At 43.5% G+C, this 14,192-nt stretch overlaps 2 protein-coding genes across 3 annotated transcripts in view; both read right to left on the bottom strand.

Annotated features, from left to right (window-relative positions):
* Positions 1-4,681, bottom strand: part of ATF1 (activating transcription factor 1) — a 28,727-nt gene extending 24,046 nt beyond the window's left edge. The window contains exon 1 of one of the 2 annotated variants that reach the window (XM_082212812.1): positions 4,413-4,681. The gene's annotated coding sequence lies outside the window, so the exon portion shown is untranslated. The remainder of the gene's footprint in view (positions 1-4,412) is intronic. The other variant, XM_082212813.1, reaches the window with a different exon arrangement.
* Positions 4,682-9,398: 4,717 nt separating this feature from the next.
* Positions 9,399-14,192, bottom strand: part of DIP2B (disco interacting protein 2 homolog B) — a 191,883-nt gene continuing 187,089 nt past the window's right edge. The window contains exon 38 of the mRNA XM_082212954.1: positions 9,399-13,555. Coding sequence (XP_082069080.1) covers positions 13,303-13,555 — 253 coding nt within the window. The 3' untranslated portion in view covers positions 9,399-13,302. The remainder of the gene's footprint in view (positions 13,556-14,192) is intronic.

The following is a 14,192-nucleotide window of genomic DNA, read 5'->3' as shown; positions in this document are numbered from 1 at the left end:
TACTCCCAAGTGCTCAGGGCTAACTTCTGCTGTGGGGAGCGGAGCCTTTTTTCTTGTATAAGTTTCTAAATCATGTGGGGAGCCTACACAACTAGGAAAGGCTTTCCATGTCAGAAGTTACTCCTGAACAAGTGGGAAGCTGGCACACTCCATACAAAGATGGGGGTGGAGCTAAAGGTATTGCCCCTTTCTACTTGTGTTGTCCCTTCATACGAGGTCTTACTACTTTTCTTTCTTCCTCTCTTTGTTGTGTTTAATACTGCTAAAAGTTTCCTTTTGTTTCTCCCACACAAAATGTTTGATCGTCTTGATGATGTAATGTTTTACTTTCTGATCTTTCTCTATACCACCTTAAACTTTGATCAAGCTTGTAATTTGCCACTACCTGCAGCAGGAAGTAACTGCACCTAAAGAGCAGCCAAGCAGCAAACTGTACCTGTCCCACACAATGCTCCCTTCTAAAGCTGTGTCACACATATACTCACCTAAGTCTAGTTGAACGCACAGCTTATATTGTCCCATCTTTACCAAGCCACAAAGAGTTAGCAATGCACAGTATCCATGCAGCCACTTGGTAAACTGGCTGGTTGCAAATATACAATGAGAATTTTACAATTCTGCAGCTTTAGGAGCACACTATAGATAACCAGCTTACCATCTGGTTACATGTACACCACAGTAAACTAACACTAATGTTCCAGTCTAAACTCATGGTTCTTCAAAAACTCCTTGGGCAACCCAAGACCTCTTATTCCAGTTAAACTTGTGCTCCTCTTATGTGTTCCAATGTCTTCTGAAGCAAGGTTAGCAGAGAGCTCTTTCTATGGTGGCGCCTTGTATGTGGATTCCCTGCCCTGAGAGATTACATCATATTCTTCTTTATTTGTGCTCCACTGGCAACTGAACTTAGTAAAACCAGCTTTTGATTCTGTTGCTGTTTAATGTACTGATCTTTTTTGCCACTGTTTATAAAATAATTTGATAATCTGACTTTAATAGTTTGATTACTGTGCTTTCTTATGTGAATTTCTGTTTTATTTAATTGCCTTAAGCAAATCCTTTGTGGAAAAGTGTGATATAAATTATCAGAATAATGATTTATGAAAAGCCTATTCTGCTCTCTTTTAAGAAATGCTCAAAACATACCATTGTTCTCTTATTTTACTCTTCATTAATTTCTTATCATTCATTTTAAAACAGCTTCTACAACTTAAAACTCATTTTAATTATCACTTTAGATTTGGGCTTACTATTGCTTACACATTCCCTCCCTTTTCATTTTGTAAATTGTAAACCACTTTGGGCAGGAATCTATCTATTTTCTTGTTTGTAACAGTATCTAGTGAGCACTCGGGTGTAGTAGTAAAACTATTGTTTATTTATAGTGCATCACCAATGTACACACTTTACAGAACAACATAATAAAAAGAAATAGTCCATGCTCCAATAAATTTATAACTAACATTTCAATAGTGAGGAAGACAAGATAAGATGTAGAGCACGAGTGGGAAACTTGTGACTAGATGCTGGTGGACTTTGGACTCCCATCAGCCCTATACGACATTGCCAATGGTCAGGCATGATGGGAGCTACAGTTCAACATCTGGAAAGCTACTGGTTCCCTATCCCTGGATGAAGGCAAGAATAGAAAGAGATGGTTGTCAAAGCCCTAAATACAGTGGTGCCCCGCAAGACGAATGCCTCGCAAGACGAAAAACTCGCTAGACGAAAGGGTTTTTCGGTTTTGCGTTGCTTCGCTAGATGAATTTCCCTATGGGCTTGCTTCGCAAGACGAAAACGTCTTGCCCTTTTTTCTTAAAGCCGCTTGAAGAGGCGCAGTTGCGACGGACCGTGCTTCGCAAGATGAAAAACATTGCAAGACAAAAAGACTCGCGGAACGAATTATTTTCGTCTTGCGAGGCACCACTGTACCAAAATGTGGGTTTTGCTGAAGTATTTGAAGAAAGAGAGAGGTGTCATAATTCTGCTAAAATGATGTCTAGAGTGATATATTTAAAATACCTACCATGTTCAGAATGGATCTCAAGGACTGCCTCTCCCTATTTGAATCAATTTGGACCCTCCAATAATAATTTCATGCCCTTCTTTGTGTGTCCCCTCTGCGAGATGTCCAGAGAGCAGCAACACAAAACAGGCCTCTTCCTTTTGGCAATTAATTTTTATTGATTTTCAAACAAATTAACAACCAATTATACAAAACAAGCCTTTTCTGAGGTGGCTGTGTTTGTGGGATGCTGTCCACTGGTAGGCTTGCCTGGCGCCTTAGTTACATATCTTTAGGCACCAGGCAAAAACATTCCTCTTCTCCCAGGCCTTTGGCTAACTAAACAATCTATGGCCTTTTAAAATGTGGAGGGTTATTACTGTTTGTTACTATGGTATGTATTTTTGTGCTTTTATATTGTAAACCACCCAGTGATCCTCAAGTGATGGGTGACCTAGAAATGTGATTGATTGATTGATTGATTGATTGATTAATTAAGAATACAGCATCAATGGGTGGTTTTTTTTTTGCTTCCAAATGATATTTATTTTTAAAACTACTACTTATTTTTCAACTTTGATAACAGGCCTCCAAGGTGGCCTGTATTAAAAGAAAATGAACATGCAATTAACTCAGTCAAAGAAGGTACAATTATTTCATGAGTGATGTAAAAGAGAAACTGCAAACACCCCTTTCATAGAATTGTAAAGTTGGAAGGGCTCTAAGGATCATCCCTGCAATGCGTTTTAGATTACTTATTTGGATCACAACATTTTAGACAACTACAGCACTACATTGTCTCTTTAAAACAATTATGAACAAGAATTACCCTTGAAAGACATATTAGAAGTAGCCCCCCAAAGTTGGGCGAACTAGAGTAGATTATTTAAAGGTTCTCTTTTGATTATCTTCAACAAGCTCAGAGCTATTTCACAAGCCTTCGTTTGGCACAGAGTATATGGTGAGCTAGAAACTGCAGCCAATTCTGCCTATCCAGAATACATGTATGAGATTCATTTTCATACACCTGTCTGCCACTGTTTTCACATTACAACTTCACACACTCCCTTTCAATATACCATTACAGCTGTACACCTTTCTAGAGCTGCTTCCCAAAACCCACTAAAGACCAGTAAAATCAGCAGATCCAAGCACACCTAAAACCAACAGCAGAATAAAAGGAGCTGTCATTGTAATTTGACGTCTGTGAACTACCCTGAACATTTTGTTCAAAAGGCAGGATATAAATATTTTAACAATATATCCCCAGCACAGCTTTACAGATAGAATTTTAAAGCCTGGGGGAAATAAAAAAAGATAATCGGAGTTGATGCCAGGCGAGCCTTCCTTTGGAAAAGCATATCTTAAGGATACACCTAAACACACACACACACACACACACAAAAAGACGACACACAGCACTGCGGAAGTTGCACCTGAGCACAAAGGAAGCCGACCTTCCGTTTAAGATTAAGTCCATCACGTGACTCGCTTTAGGTACTTAAAAACTGCACACAGGCGTTCACTGCAGCCAATGCCAAGGGGCCGAGGTCTCTTTGCCCTGCTCCCCGCACCGATAAAACATCGGAGGGAGCCGAGCTCCCCTCAAAGTTGATGGGCGTTGTCACTCAAATGGTGGTGCGCGTGCCAGAACGGTTATGTGCGTGTGCCACAATCTTGCGATCGATCATGCAGGGCGGGGGTTAACCTGCACAAACACGCGCGCACACCCTCCCCCCCAAAAAAAATATTTTATTCAAGTGGGCAAACCTGGCTGGAAATACGGCGGCAAACGCATCTTTTATCAAATTGCAACCCAAACGCCTGCAAGTCGAAAGTTCGCTTGAGACTTGTGAGAAGGTTTTGGTTGCTTCCCAACTTCCGACTATTATTATTATTATTATTATTATCTTTGCTTTCGAAGCCCCCTCGCCTAATAATAATAATAATATCTTTGCTTTCGAAGCCCCCTCTCGCCAACTGTCAGGAGAGGGAGGCCAGAGGAGGAGGCGGCAACAGCAGCAGCAGCCGGCGGGCAAGCGAGCCCGAGGGGAAGCCGAGCCCTCGCCCATAGCCAGCGAGGCGTCCACGGGTGAGACCCAGCGCTTGTGCAACAGCTGCGGCGGGCGAAGGTCTGCCTCCCGCCGGGGCGCCGGGAGACGGGCGAGGGCGCTTCGCCCTCCCTCCCGCCCAATCCCAACCGCCTCGCGAGCGCCTTTTCGAACGGGAACCGCTCGCGAGCGCCCGGCTTCCGCGAGCCGCCTCTCCCTCCTCCCGAGGCGTTTCCCCGACCCGCTCGCTCTCTCTCTCGCCCGCCCTCCTTCCCTTCCCTCGCGCTCGTTGATTCGGCCGCGTCCGCCTCGCCTCGCGCCCTGATTGAGTCGCCGCCGGTCGCGCCCGCTTTTACCTCAGAGAGACGACACCGCCGCCGGCTTCGCCTCGGCCTCACGCGGCGGTGGACGCGCCGAGGGACGGAAGGCGGCGGAGGCGGAGGCGCCGCCGCCGCCCTAACGCCTCAGGGAAGCCAGAGCCGCCGCCAGCATTGTCGGGAGTAGGCCCCGCCAGGGAGAAGAAGCACGCACTCCCTCAGACACGCACCCTTCTCGCTCTGGAGCTCGGGGTGGGCGGGTTGCGACGATAGAGTGCGCTGGAGGCCAGAGCTAGAGAGGGCTGCCGCCTTTGACGATAGAGCCGCCGACTTCCCTGAAGCCTAGAGCAGCCGCTGCGCGAGCGCTCGGGGCACCACCGAGGCGCGGGCGTTAGTAGTATAGAGCGGCGGGGCTGCGCGTGCGGTAGAGTTTTCAGGGCGCCGCTGATATCTTGGCGGTCGTGAAGCTGCGCAGCCCCGCCAGTTATGGCGCGCCTAGGAACAAATGTACTTTAATTAAATTTATTTTTTTATTGAATTTATATGCCGCCTTTTTCCTTAAGAGGACCCAGGGGGGTTCACAGAATTTTTATTGAATTTATATGCCGACTTTTATTCTTTACACTGCCCTGGGATCTCTTAAGGAAAGGCTGATTCCAGCGAATAAATAAGAGCACAGGGTTACAGCGCGATCCTGGGGTTGATCTGGCGTTATTTCCTTAACATGAAAGGTGTGATAGGAATTTTGAGGTCTTAAAGGTAAAGGTACCCCTGACCAGTCCAGTCGTGACTGACTCTGGGGTTATGGCGCTCATCTCACTTTATTAGCCAAGGGAGCCGGCATACAGCTTCCAGGTCATGTGGCCAGCATGACTAAGCCGCTTCTGGCGAACCAGAGGAGCGCATGGCAACGCCATTTACCTTCCCACTGGAGTGGTACCCATTTATCTACTTGCACTTGATATGCTTTCAAACTGCTAGCAGGGACCGAGCAATGGGAGCTCACCCCGTCGCAGGGATTCGAACCGCCGACCTTCTGATCGGCAAGTCCTAGGCTCTGTGGTTTAACCCTCAGTGCCACCTGCGTCCCATAGTCTTATATATGTGGTAATGTTCATAAGTGTACCAACCAAGCACGTACATAGATCAGCACAGGAAGACCAACCTGGAACCATTTTGATTCCTAAACTGAGCAAATGTTTTCTTAGTTCCTGGGCCTGAGACCTGGCCCAGGAACTACTGTATTTTTCGCTCTATAACACGCACCCGACCATAACACGCACATAGTTTTCAGAGGAGGAAATTCCGTAGGCATGCCACCCGTAGGCATTCCCTCCATAACATGCACAGACATTTCCCCTTACTTTCTAGGAGGAAAAAAGTGAGTGTTATGGTGCAAAAAATACGGTAAGTATTTATCATTACAAAAGACTGGCTAGGCTTCCCAGGCAATCCAATCAAGTAACCCACCAGAGAGGAGAAAAACAACATTCAAATTTCTGTTTTAGACTGCCTTTTCTGTGATGTAGGTATGATGTATGTGCGGGGTGGTCTTAGGTTACACCCCTTCTGTGAGGTATGTATGATGTTTCTGGGGGTGGTCTTGATCTACAGGGTGACAGTTTCAAAGGTCTTTATAAGGCCTTGCGTGCCATTGATCTGGGTTCCTCCTCCTTTCCTGTGTGTGAGAGGAGCACCCTGTTGCAATAGATCAATGAAGATCAGGCTTACTAGCTGCTTTGCTTCTCAATATTCTCTGGTTGGCCTCTGTTATTTTCTCCTACCAATAGGGAACCTAATGTAAGGACTCTATATGGGTTCTTGGATACCCCATAAGGGAAAAGGGCAATTTTTGTTTACAACAAAGGAAAGGGAGTTTCACACGTTCTCTGCTCCAGAAAAGCATCTTATCTGGCAAGAGAGCACAGACAGATTCTATTTGTACTGAAATATTGTCAAAGCCCCATTTTCTTCCCCAGAATATGGCTGCACACAAAAACACTACCTCAGCTGTAGGGTTCTTGTTTTTCCTCCGTAAGCAGTGCTAGAGAAGGCTTAGTATGCTCCCCCATAGTTGCCTGCCATTATCTGGCAATAAGTCACCTGTGAATGTGTTTCGTTTTGGCTTGACTTTTGTATGTTGTAATTCTAGCTAGAACTATCTGGGAATGTAAGAAACAAGGAAGCGTTGATGCCATTAGGTATTTGCTGCTATCTTATTCAGATCTTGTCAAATTATGTTGCTCCATCTTGACCTTAATGCAATAGGTGAATTCAGCACAGAGTACTTCTCAAAATAATCACCCGAAAGCTGTTACAAAGGGAGGCTTTCTTCTGTGTATAGCTTAATATTATCTTGATTTCTTCCTTAAACATATAAACAATTAAGAAAAATGTTTATTGAATTCAGCATTTTTTAAAATCTAAACACATTTGCAAATGAATTGGATTATTTCTCAGTCCTACTCCTGCTAGAAAATAATAATATTAATAGCACATTTGCCTGCAGTACTTCTGTGGACACAATGCTTTCTGATGTGCTTATAAAGTACTTGTCCCACCCAAATCTACTGATTTGCTACTGTAGTAAATCTGACAATAGGGGCATACATGTCAATCAAGTTAAATTAAATTGTATAGCCTTGAGGCCTGCTTGCTTTTGATTCATTGAAGCAAGCAGCACATATCCCGATTTAGTTCCTGAATCCAGGTCACGGGCCTACCCTATTCATACACAAAATATGTCCTTAAGACAGGATTTGAAGGATTTCTCAAAGGTATTTCCTTCTGCAGAGGAAATATTTAGTCACTAGGAGAACCAAGATGGCTTTTGGGGGATTGTTGTGAGTACTAAAATGAAAGCGAAGAGTATTTCCCAAATTTTGAAAGGTGGATTAGTTTTCTGTGGAATGTGTGTCTGCTATGTGTGTGCACCCTAATTTTTTAATAACAATAGCAATAGAGTCATAACTTGGCTCCCGAACGTCTTGCGAGTCGAACGTTCCGGCTCCCGAATGAAAACTGGAAAACTGTGAGTGTTCCAGTTTTTGAACGTAATTTTGGAAGCCGAACGTCCGGCAGAGCTTCCGTGGCTTCCAATTGGCTGCAGGAGCTTCCTGCAGACAATCGGAAGCCGCACTTTGGAAGTCGAATGGACTTCTGGAACGGATTCTGTTCGACTTCCAAGGTACGACTGTACCTCAACATCCTCAGGCTGAAAAGTACGGTAAACAGGAGCTTCTAAAGGTCATGTGGAATCTAGACCAGTCACTTCTTGTTAGTAGACCAGAACTCTTAGCAGAATAATCAAGTTATGCCTGAAAAGACAAACCTGCTTAACGTCCTGATCTTGGACCACTGTTGCGATCATCATAATCCTGGTGGTGGTGGTGGTGGTGGTAGTAGTGGTGGTGATCAGACGACATGAAGATTATTGCATTGTGCTTTGAGTGGAGCTACCTTTGAAAACTTCTGAACATACTGCTAGTATGGAATGCTGTTGATGGGGGCTTTTGTTTCCAGAGCATGGGCTCTATTGTTACCTCTGCATTGACTCCTGGTTTGCTTTTCAAAATGTGGATTTACCACCTTTAAACCCCTATAATCCTAACCCTTTTTTGCATTTTGAGGGCCCCCTTGACCCAAACAGTTTGGGACCAGGATATTTTTAAGGGCTGCTCGTCTGCTGAGATATGGCAAGGGAGCCATATCCCAACTGCGTAAGAAGTATACAGTAGTTGGTGGCACACAAGACAGGGCTTTTTCCTTCTTGTACTGACCCTGGCACTCCCTCCTCTGAAAGCGCCACTTAACCCCTTCTCTTTCATTTCACCAGAGGCTAGTGAAGATTACTTTTTTAGACAGTATATGGAGTAATCTGTATGGGTTTGGAGTGATTATCTGGCTTTTAAAATGTCTGCAGCTGCTCTTACGTTGATGCGTGGTTATTGTTGTTACTTTGCTATTTGGAGGGGGGAGGATCCGTTGAAAAGCAAGTTGCAAAAGTAAGTCTACGGCTCCCTTGACCAACTACAGTGGTGCCCCGCAAGACGAATGCCTCGCAAGACGAAAAACTCGATAGACGAAAGGGTTTTTTGTTTTTTGAGCTGCTTCGCAAGACGATTTTCCCTATGGGCTTGCTTCGCAAGATGGAAATGTCTTGCAAGTTTGTTTCCTTTTTCTTAACATCGTTAATACAGTTGCGACTTGACTTCGAGGAGCAACTCATAGCACGCGGTGTGGTAGCCTTTTTTGAGGTTTTTGGTGATTTTTGAAGCTTTCCCAAAACTTTTCCGACACCGTGCTTTGCAAGACGAAAAATTCGCTAGACGAAAAAACTCGCGGAAGGAATTAATTTCGTCTTGCGAGGCACCACTGTACATTCTTTCTGCGGCTCCCCTTTGGCACCAGGCACTCAGCTCCCAGGCAGGCACTGCACACAGAAAGCACAAGAAATGCCAGTGTGACATCTGCTTGCCTGGTCTCCCTCACCAGCTTCTGGCAACCAGCACCCCCTGGCCAGCTCCAGAGGCACCATTTGCATGGGGAGCTTGTAGCCAGGTCTGCGGCAACAAACAGCTGTGCAAGCCTTTGGGAGGCAGAGACATGAGAGGGCATCAGAGGAGGGAGGGAAGGAAAGAGGGATGGGGCCCAATGTGGCTCGCAGCACCCCTGACTATCATTCAAGGCACCCCAGGGTGCCACGGTACACTGGTTGAAAACCACTGACCTAAACTATTGCACTAGCAGAAGCCAGTGTAACAATTGCCACTAGTGGGATGGGACTTTCTCCCATCTTTTCCTCCTGCACATCCTAACCCGTGTCCTCCCCAAATCTACCCTGGTCAGGAGAACCCCAGAATAGTGCAGTGAAGGGAGAGGGAAGATCATTCCATCAGGCAGATGGAATGGCTCCAGATAGAACGATCTCCTTAGTGCTACGTTGAATGCAACCAAAAATGTACAGCACTCTTGAGCTTGAAGAAAGCATAGGATAAAATATTGGTAAGAATGTAATAAAATAAGTCAGGCATCATTATTTATTAACACAAGACAAAGGAGACACAATCAATGCGTTAATGGAACACTGTCCAGCCAGATGTTAAATTTTTAAAAAAAGTATATCTAAAACCTAATTTCAAATAAATAAAAAACTTTATACATAATTACAGTGTTGTAATTTGAATCTGACAATGGTAAACTTACTGACATCAACAAAAGGAAAAATGCCTTCAGGGCTAAAGACAATGAACATTGGTTTTTGTTTTGTTTTTTACAACCATATCTCCAGCACAGTAAAGCGCGGCCCATCATTCTTGACTACACAGTGGACTAAAATCAGAAAAGCAGTGTAAAATGAACATGGTTGGAATAGTAAGTACAGTTACAAACATAATTAACAAGAGCAGAAATCGTCTGAAAGTAAGACATGAGACATTTTTGTCATTAAGTTGTATGTTCATAGTAGTAAACCGACTCTCAAGATAACAGCTGTTCCAAATTGCTTCATAACCATGGAAATTGTCGAAAGCCCATTCTATTTAGGTTCACAATTGTCTGAGCTAATATGGAAATTCAACAAAAACTGGGCTGGCAACATTGGATTGCCCCATTGCATTCACTAGAAACCACCACCACCACATAGGTCAGTTATGGGGAGCCCACAGCTGTCTGGATGATGTTGGGACCACAACTAGAGCATTGGCCCTGCTGGCTGTTGCTGAAAGGAGTTGACGTCCAACAACCTCTGGAGTGCCTCATCCCTGACATGGGCAGTTATATGGAGGAGAACTAAGGGCAAACTAGCTCCAGATAGATCCCTTAGCAAAACCTATGGAGAAGTGTGTCTTTATTGAATTCCATTTTATAAGCTGCTCTATCTCATGTACTGATGGAGAACATGGAATAACATACCCAAAGCCACGCAGAGCAAATCAGTGTCACAGCTCCGATAAACATGACACTGATTCCACAGTCATTCCTTTGGAATCTCAGCCATTTTGTATAAGTTACCTGAAGGCAAACTATTATGCAGCACTGCGGAGGTCCCAGGCCTAAAAAGCAAAATTGAAATCCCAGGAGTATTAGGTCTTTTGAGAAGATAGCAATCTATGAAAATCACACACGAAGCATTTGTTTTCTTTCTGGTTTAACAATCAGATCAAGGGTGAAAGTTATACTGGTGGAGACTGGTTAAGTTTCTTTCCTCCGTAATTCAGAATACAGCTTAGTTCTTCCAGACTGGAAGTTCTAAAATGCCACTCTAGCAAGTTTATCTGTGCTGAACACAAAATTTCTATTATGCTACATCTCAGAAGAATTGATAGTGTAAGGGGTGTGGAAAGGTATCACATAGGTGTGGGGCGGAAACCCACCACAATTGTTGCCAAGGGAACACGCTACCGTTCCATTCAGTGGAAAGGCATTAAGACAGTGGTTTATTACAAAAAATGAGACCTCCTAAAAGCCAACATTGCAGTTAAGAATAAGGGCTGGGGTGCACAGGACATTTAGGCTGCAATCCTAAGCACACTTACAAGGGAGTAAGCCACAGTGGGACGTATTTTCAAGTAAACATGCATAGGATTGCACCTATGTTAGATGCTGAAGCCCATCTGTACTGTGTGGTTCACATGCTGAATGATAGCCAGTGTGCGTTTCTTTTCCAAACCATTGCAAATGTCACGCCAGAACTATTTCAGCATAGAGGGCTTTGTATTTATGTAGCAGCACCACACTGTGGAAATACTGATAAAGCAAAATATTAAAACCGTCTCTGCTATGAGCCAGTAGTTAATATTTCAGCAGTTTGAAGCAATGGACCTCCCCTTCTATCCTGTTCCTAGTTTTGCCATAATTCTTTGTTTTATGATACATCCCATCACCATTATGTGTGACCGTAGAAGATAACCGTAAATATTGTGTTAATATATTTAAAAGCTTTCTGTCTAAATATCAATACATCAGGTCATAAAAAGAACTATTTGAAAAGTTTGTACAGAAAGTTTTTCAAGTATACATTTGGGATTTGTTTTAAGGGATAGTTGTCAGAGCTGCACTTAATATAGCTGTTGTAGTTTAGGATTTAATCCAAGTTTATATCTCTCTTAAAAATGTCTAAAAACATTAACTTTGTTACAGGGTGGGTAAACAGATATTATTAAAATATTCTAACTATTTACACATAGACCACAAATGGCCCAAGAAGAGTTGTCACCATTTCTGGCATCTGCTTTCAGTGTTCTTTTAACAAACAGACAGAAGGGGAAGTGGGAAAGAATAGGCATAAGGGCACAACCACAAAAGTGAGGCTCTAAATAAAAAGACTGAAATCTTGCTTTTCCCAGCTCACTGAAGACAGGGGACTGCAAACCATTCCCAGACAATGGATGTTCCAGCACATTTTAAGGCATCTATTGTCATCAATTCTTTGAACGCTGGAAACTGATCAGTCACTTGGCGTAGAATAATCACAACAACATGTGGAGAGGTATTTCCCCACTATTTCAACAGAATTGCAACTGTCCCTGCTTTGAAGACATTCTGCCAAAGCTCTTGTTTTGCAGTAACAAGTCTCACCCAGAAAGCAGCGCAAGCTTCAAGATAACGGGCAGGGCTTTTTTCCAGTTTAAATGAAAGTCGCTCTGGCATTTGCACCTGTTACTATGCACAACCAAGGAAGGGAAAGAAGGAATCATGATTTGGACCATGAATTGAGTGGTTCTGATAAAACTGGTGACCTGCCTACACATCATTCATGACAAAGAGTATGCAGAGGCTATACAGGTTATATTAAACATTCCAGAGTTGCAGAATTTTTCTTGTTGTTTATAAAACGCTTTTAAAGCTTATGGAGGTCAGCCTCTTTTATAAACATGTGCCTTTAAAATATCAGTTTCTTCTACATGCTATGACATACTCTGGCCAGCAACTAAACAGTAAAAACTGAATGGACAATCTATCTGCATTGCTTGCATTAATTGCAAAAACACACTTGATTTATTTTAAGGACTTTGGGTGGGGTTCACCTAAGGAGTCCGGTCAGTGCAAGCCCTGTGTGAGGGCTTCTACTTGCACACAACAGGGCTCCCCCCCCCGAAATTTGCCTGTGGGAGGGGTATTGGGTGAACAGTGGGTGGCAGGAGTGGAAGGATTGTTCCGTCTGGTAAACTGCAGGACTAGTGCCGACGGGACATTCGCCACAGCATGATGTTGAATTCCACCCAATACTGAAATCCTTAAAACAATGTCTACCTCATATGTCATTATCTGAGCCGATTTTCTAAATAAATGAATTATGCATATTATTATTTACATATTTAAAATATAGGCAAAATCCTTTTTTTTTAATTCAAGAAGTATCTATACGAATAAGTAATTCTTCAGTTCAGTGGATTATTTGATTTGGTCATGGCACAATTTTAAGTAAGCAGTGTGATCCCCGTTATTAACAGACTACAGAATTAAGCTAACTTACAAGTTGCAAAGCACACTGTTTACTGGGGGGGGGGGGCTAGGAATGAGCAGGACTCACATGACTTGGTTCTTGCAGATTGTTATCTTAACTAAATAAACCCTCCCCTTGTATAATCCTAAAACAGTATTAGAAAAAATACAAATATATACAACAGATGAAAAAGTTTACACTACAGTAAAGGCCTTAGTCATTTGCTGTTTTCTCATGCAGGCCAGCTTCCCATTGTCTGTAAAGCCAACATCCTGCAATCCAAATGTTCTTCACTGACTGCCATCTTCTGCCTTTCGAGAAGTCCATCGCTGCCAGCCCACGAGAGAGAAGACAGTAGGATAGCATGGTCCAGCTTTACAACGATAATCACTAATTGTTAACCAGGTTTTGTTTGTTTCTTTGCACATACTTCACTGGTCCTTGGATGCTTTGTAAACTGTACTATGCCCCACGGTCCCCAAATTACATATTGTAGGCTACGTAGATGGGATCCAGCTGATCAGCCAAGAAGCTGTCACGGAGGTGCATGCGCTGCTTCTCTCCTCTGGAGTTGATTGGAATCACCCCGGGATCGACCACGACCACAACTCCCACAATTAGATAATGTTCTTCCAAAACCACGTTGGTAACCAGAGGGACTAGATCGAGGGCCTCCTGCTCACAGCCACATAGCTCCACAACCACCACAAGCAAGTTGGTCCACGTGAATACGGCACTGGGAGAAAAGTTAAGAGATCCACAATTTATTATACACATTTACAGGAACAAAGTTTACACGTCTATTGTAAGGCTTCCACTGTGTCAGTGAACATAAGGTTCCCCAGCCTTAAATTGTGCCACTGATAAATGCATCTACAGTGGTACCTCGGGTTAAGAACTTAATTCATTCCGGTGGTCCGTTCTTAACCTGAAACTGTTCTTAACCTGAATCACCACTTTAGCTAATGGGGCCTCCCGCTGCCGGCGCGCTGCTGCTGCGCGATTTCTGTTCTCATCCTGAAGCAAAGTTCTTAACCCAAGGTAATATTTCTGGGTTAGCGGAGTCTGTAACCTGAAGCGTCTGTAACCTGAAGCGTATGTAACCCAAGGTACCACTGTACACTTAAAAAAATTGCACCTTTGGAATATGTTGCCCTTTATTTTCCAGCAACTAGATCTTGATATGCTTTTTTCTCTTAAAAGCCCTTTATGTGGCCCAAACTGTCACCAAATCTTTGGATACAAGTCTATGCATCCTCTGAAGACAACAATTTGAAGTAGATGGATGCTTCCTCGTTTCATTTAGTGAACCTAATTTAAAATTCAAAGTTCACCATGCATTAAAAGGTAAAGGACCCCTGACAGTTAAGTCC

The sequence above is a fragment of the Podarcis vaucheri genome (genome assembly GCF_965113315.1).
Source record: "Podarcis vaucheri genome assembly, chromosome: 2".
NCBI classification, from domain to species: domain Eukaryota; kingdom Metazoa; phylum Chordata; class Lepidosauria; order Squamata; family Lacertidae; genus Podarcis; species Podarcis vaucheri.
Note: the sequence above shows the minus strand (reverse complement) of the source record. Positions and strands in the feature narration are given on the sequence as shown.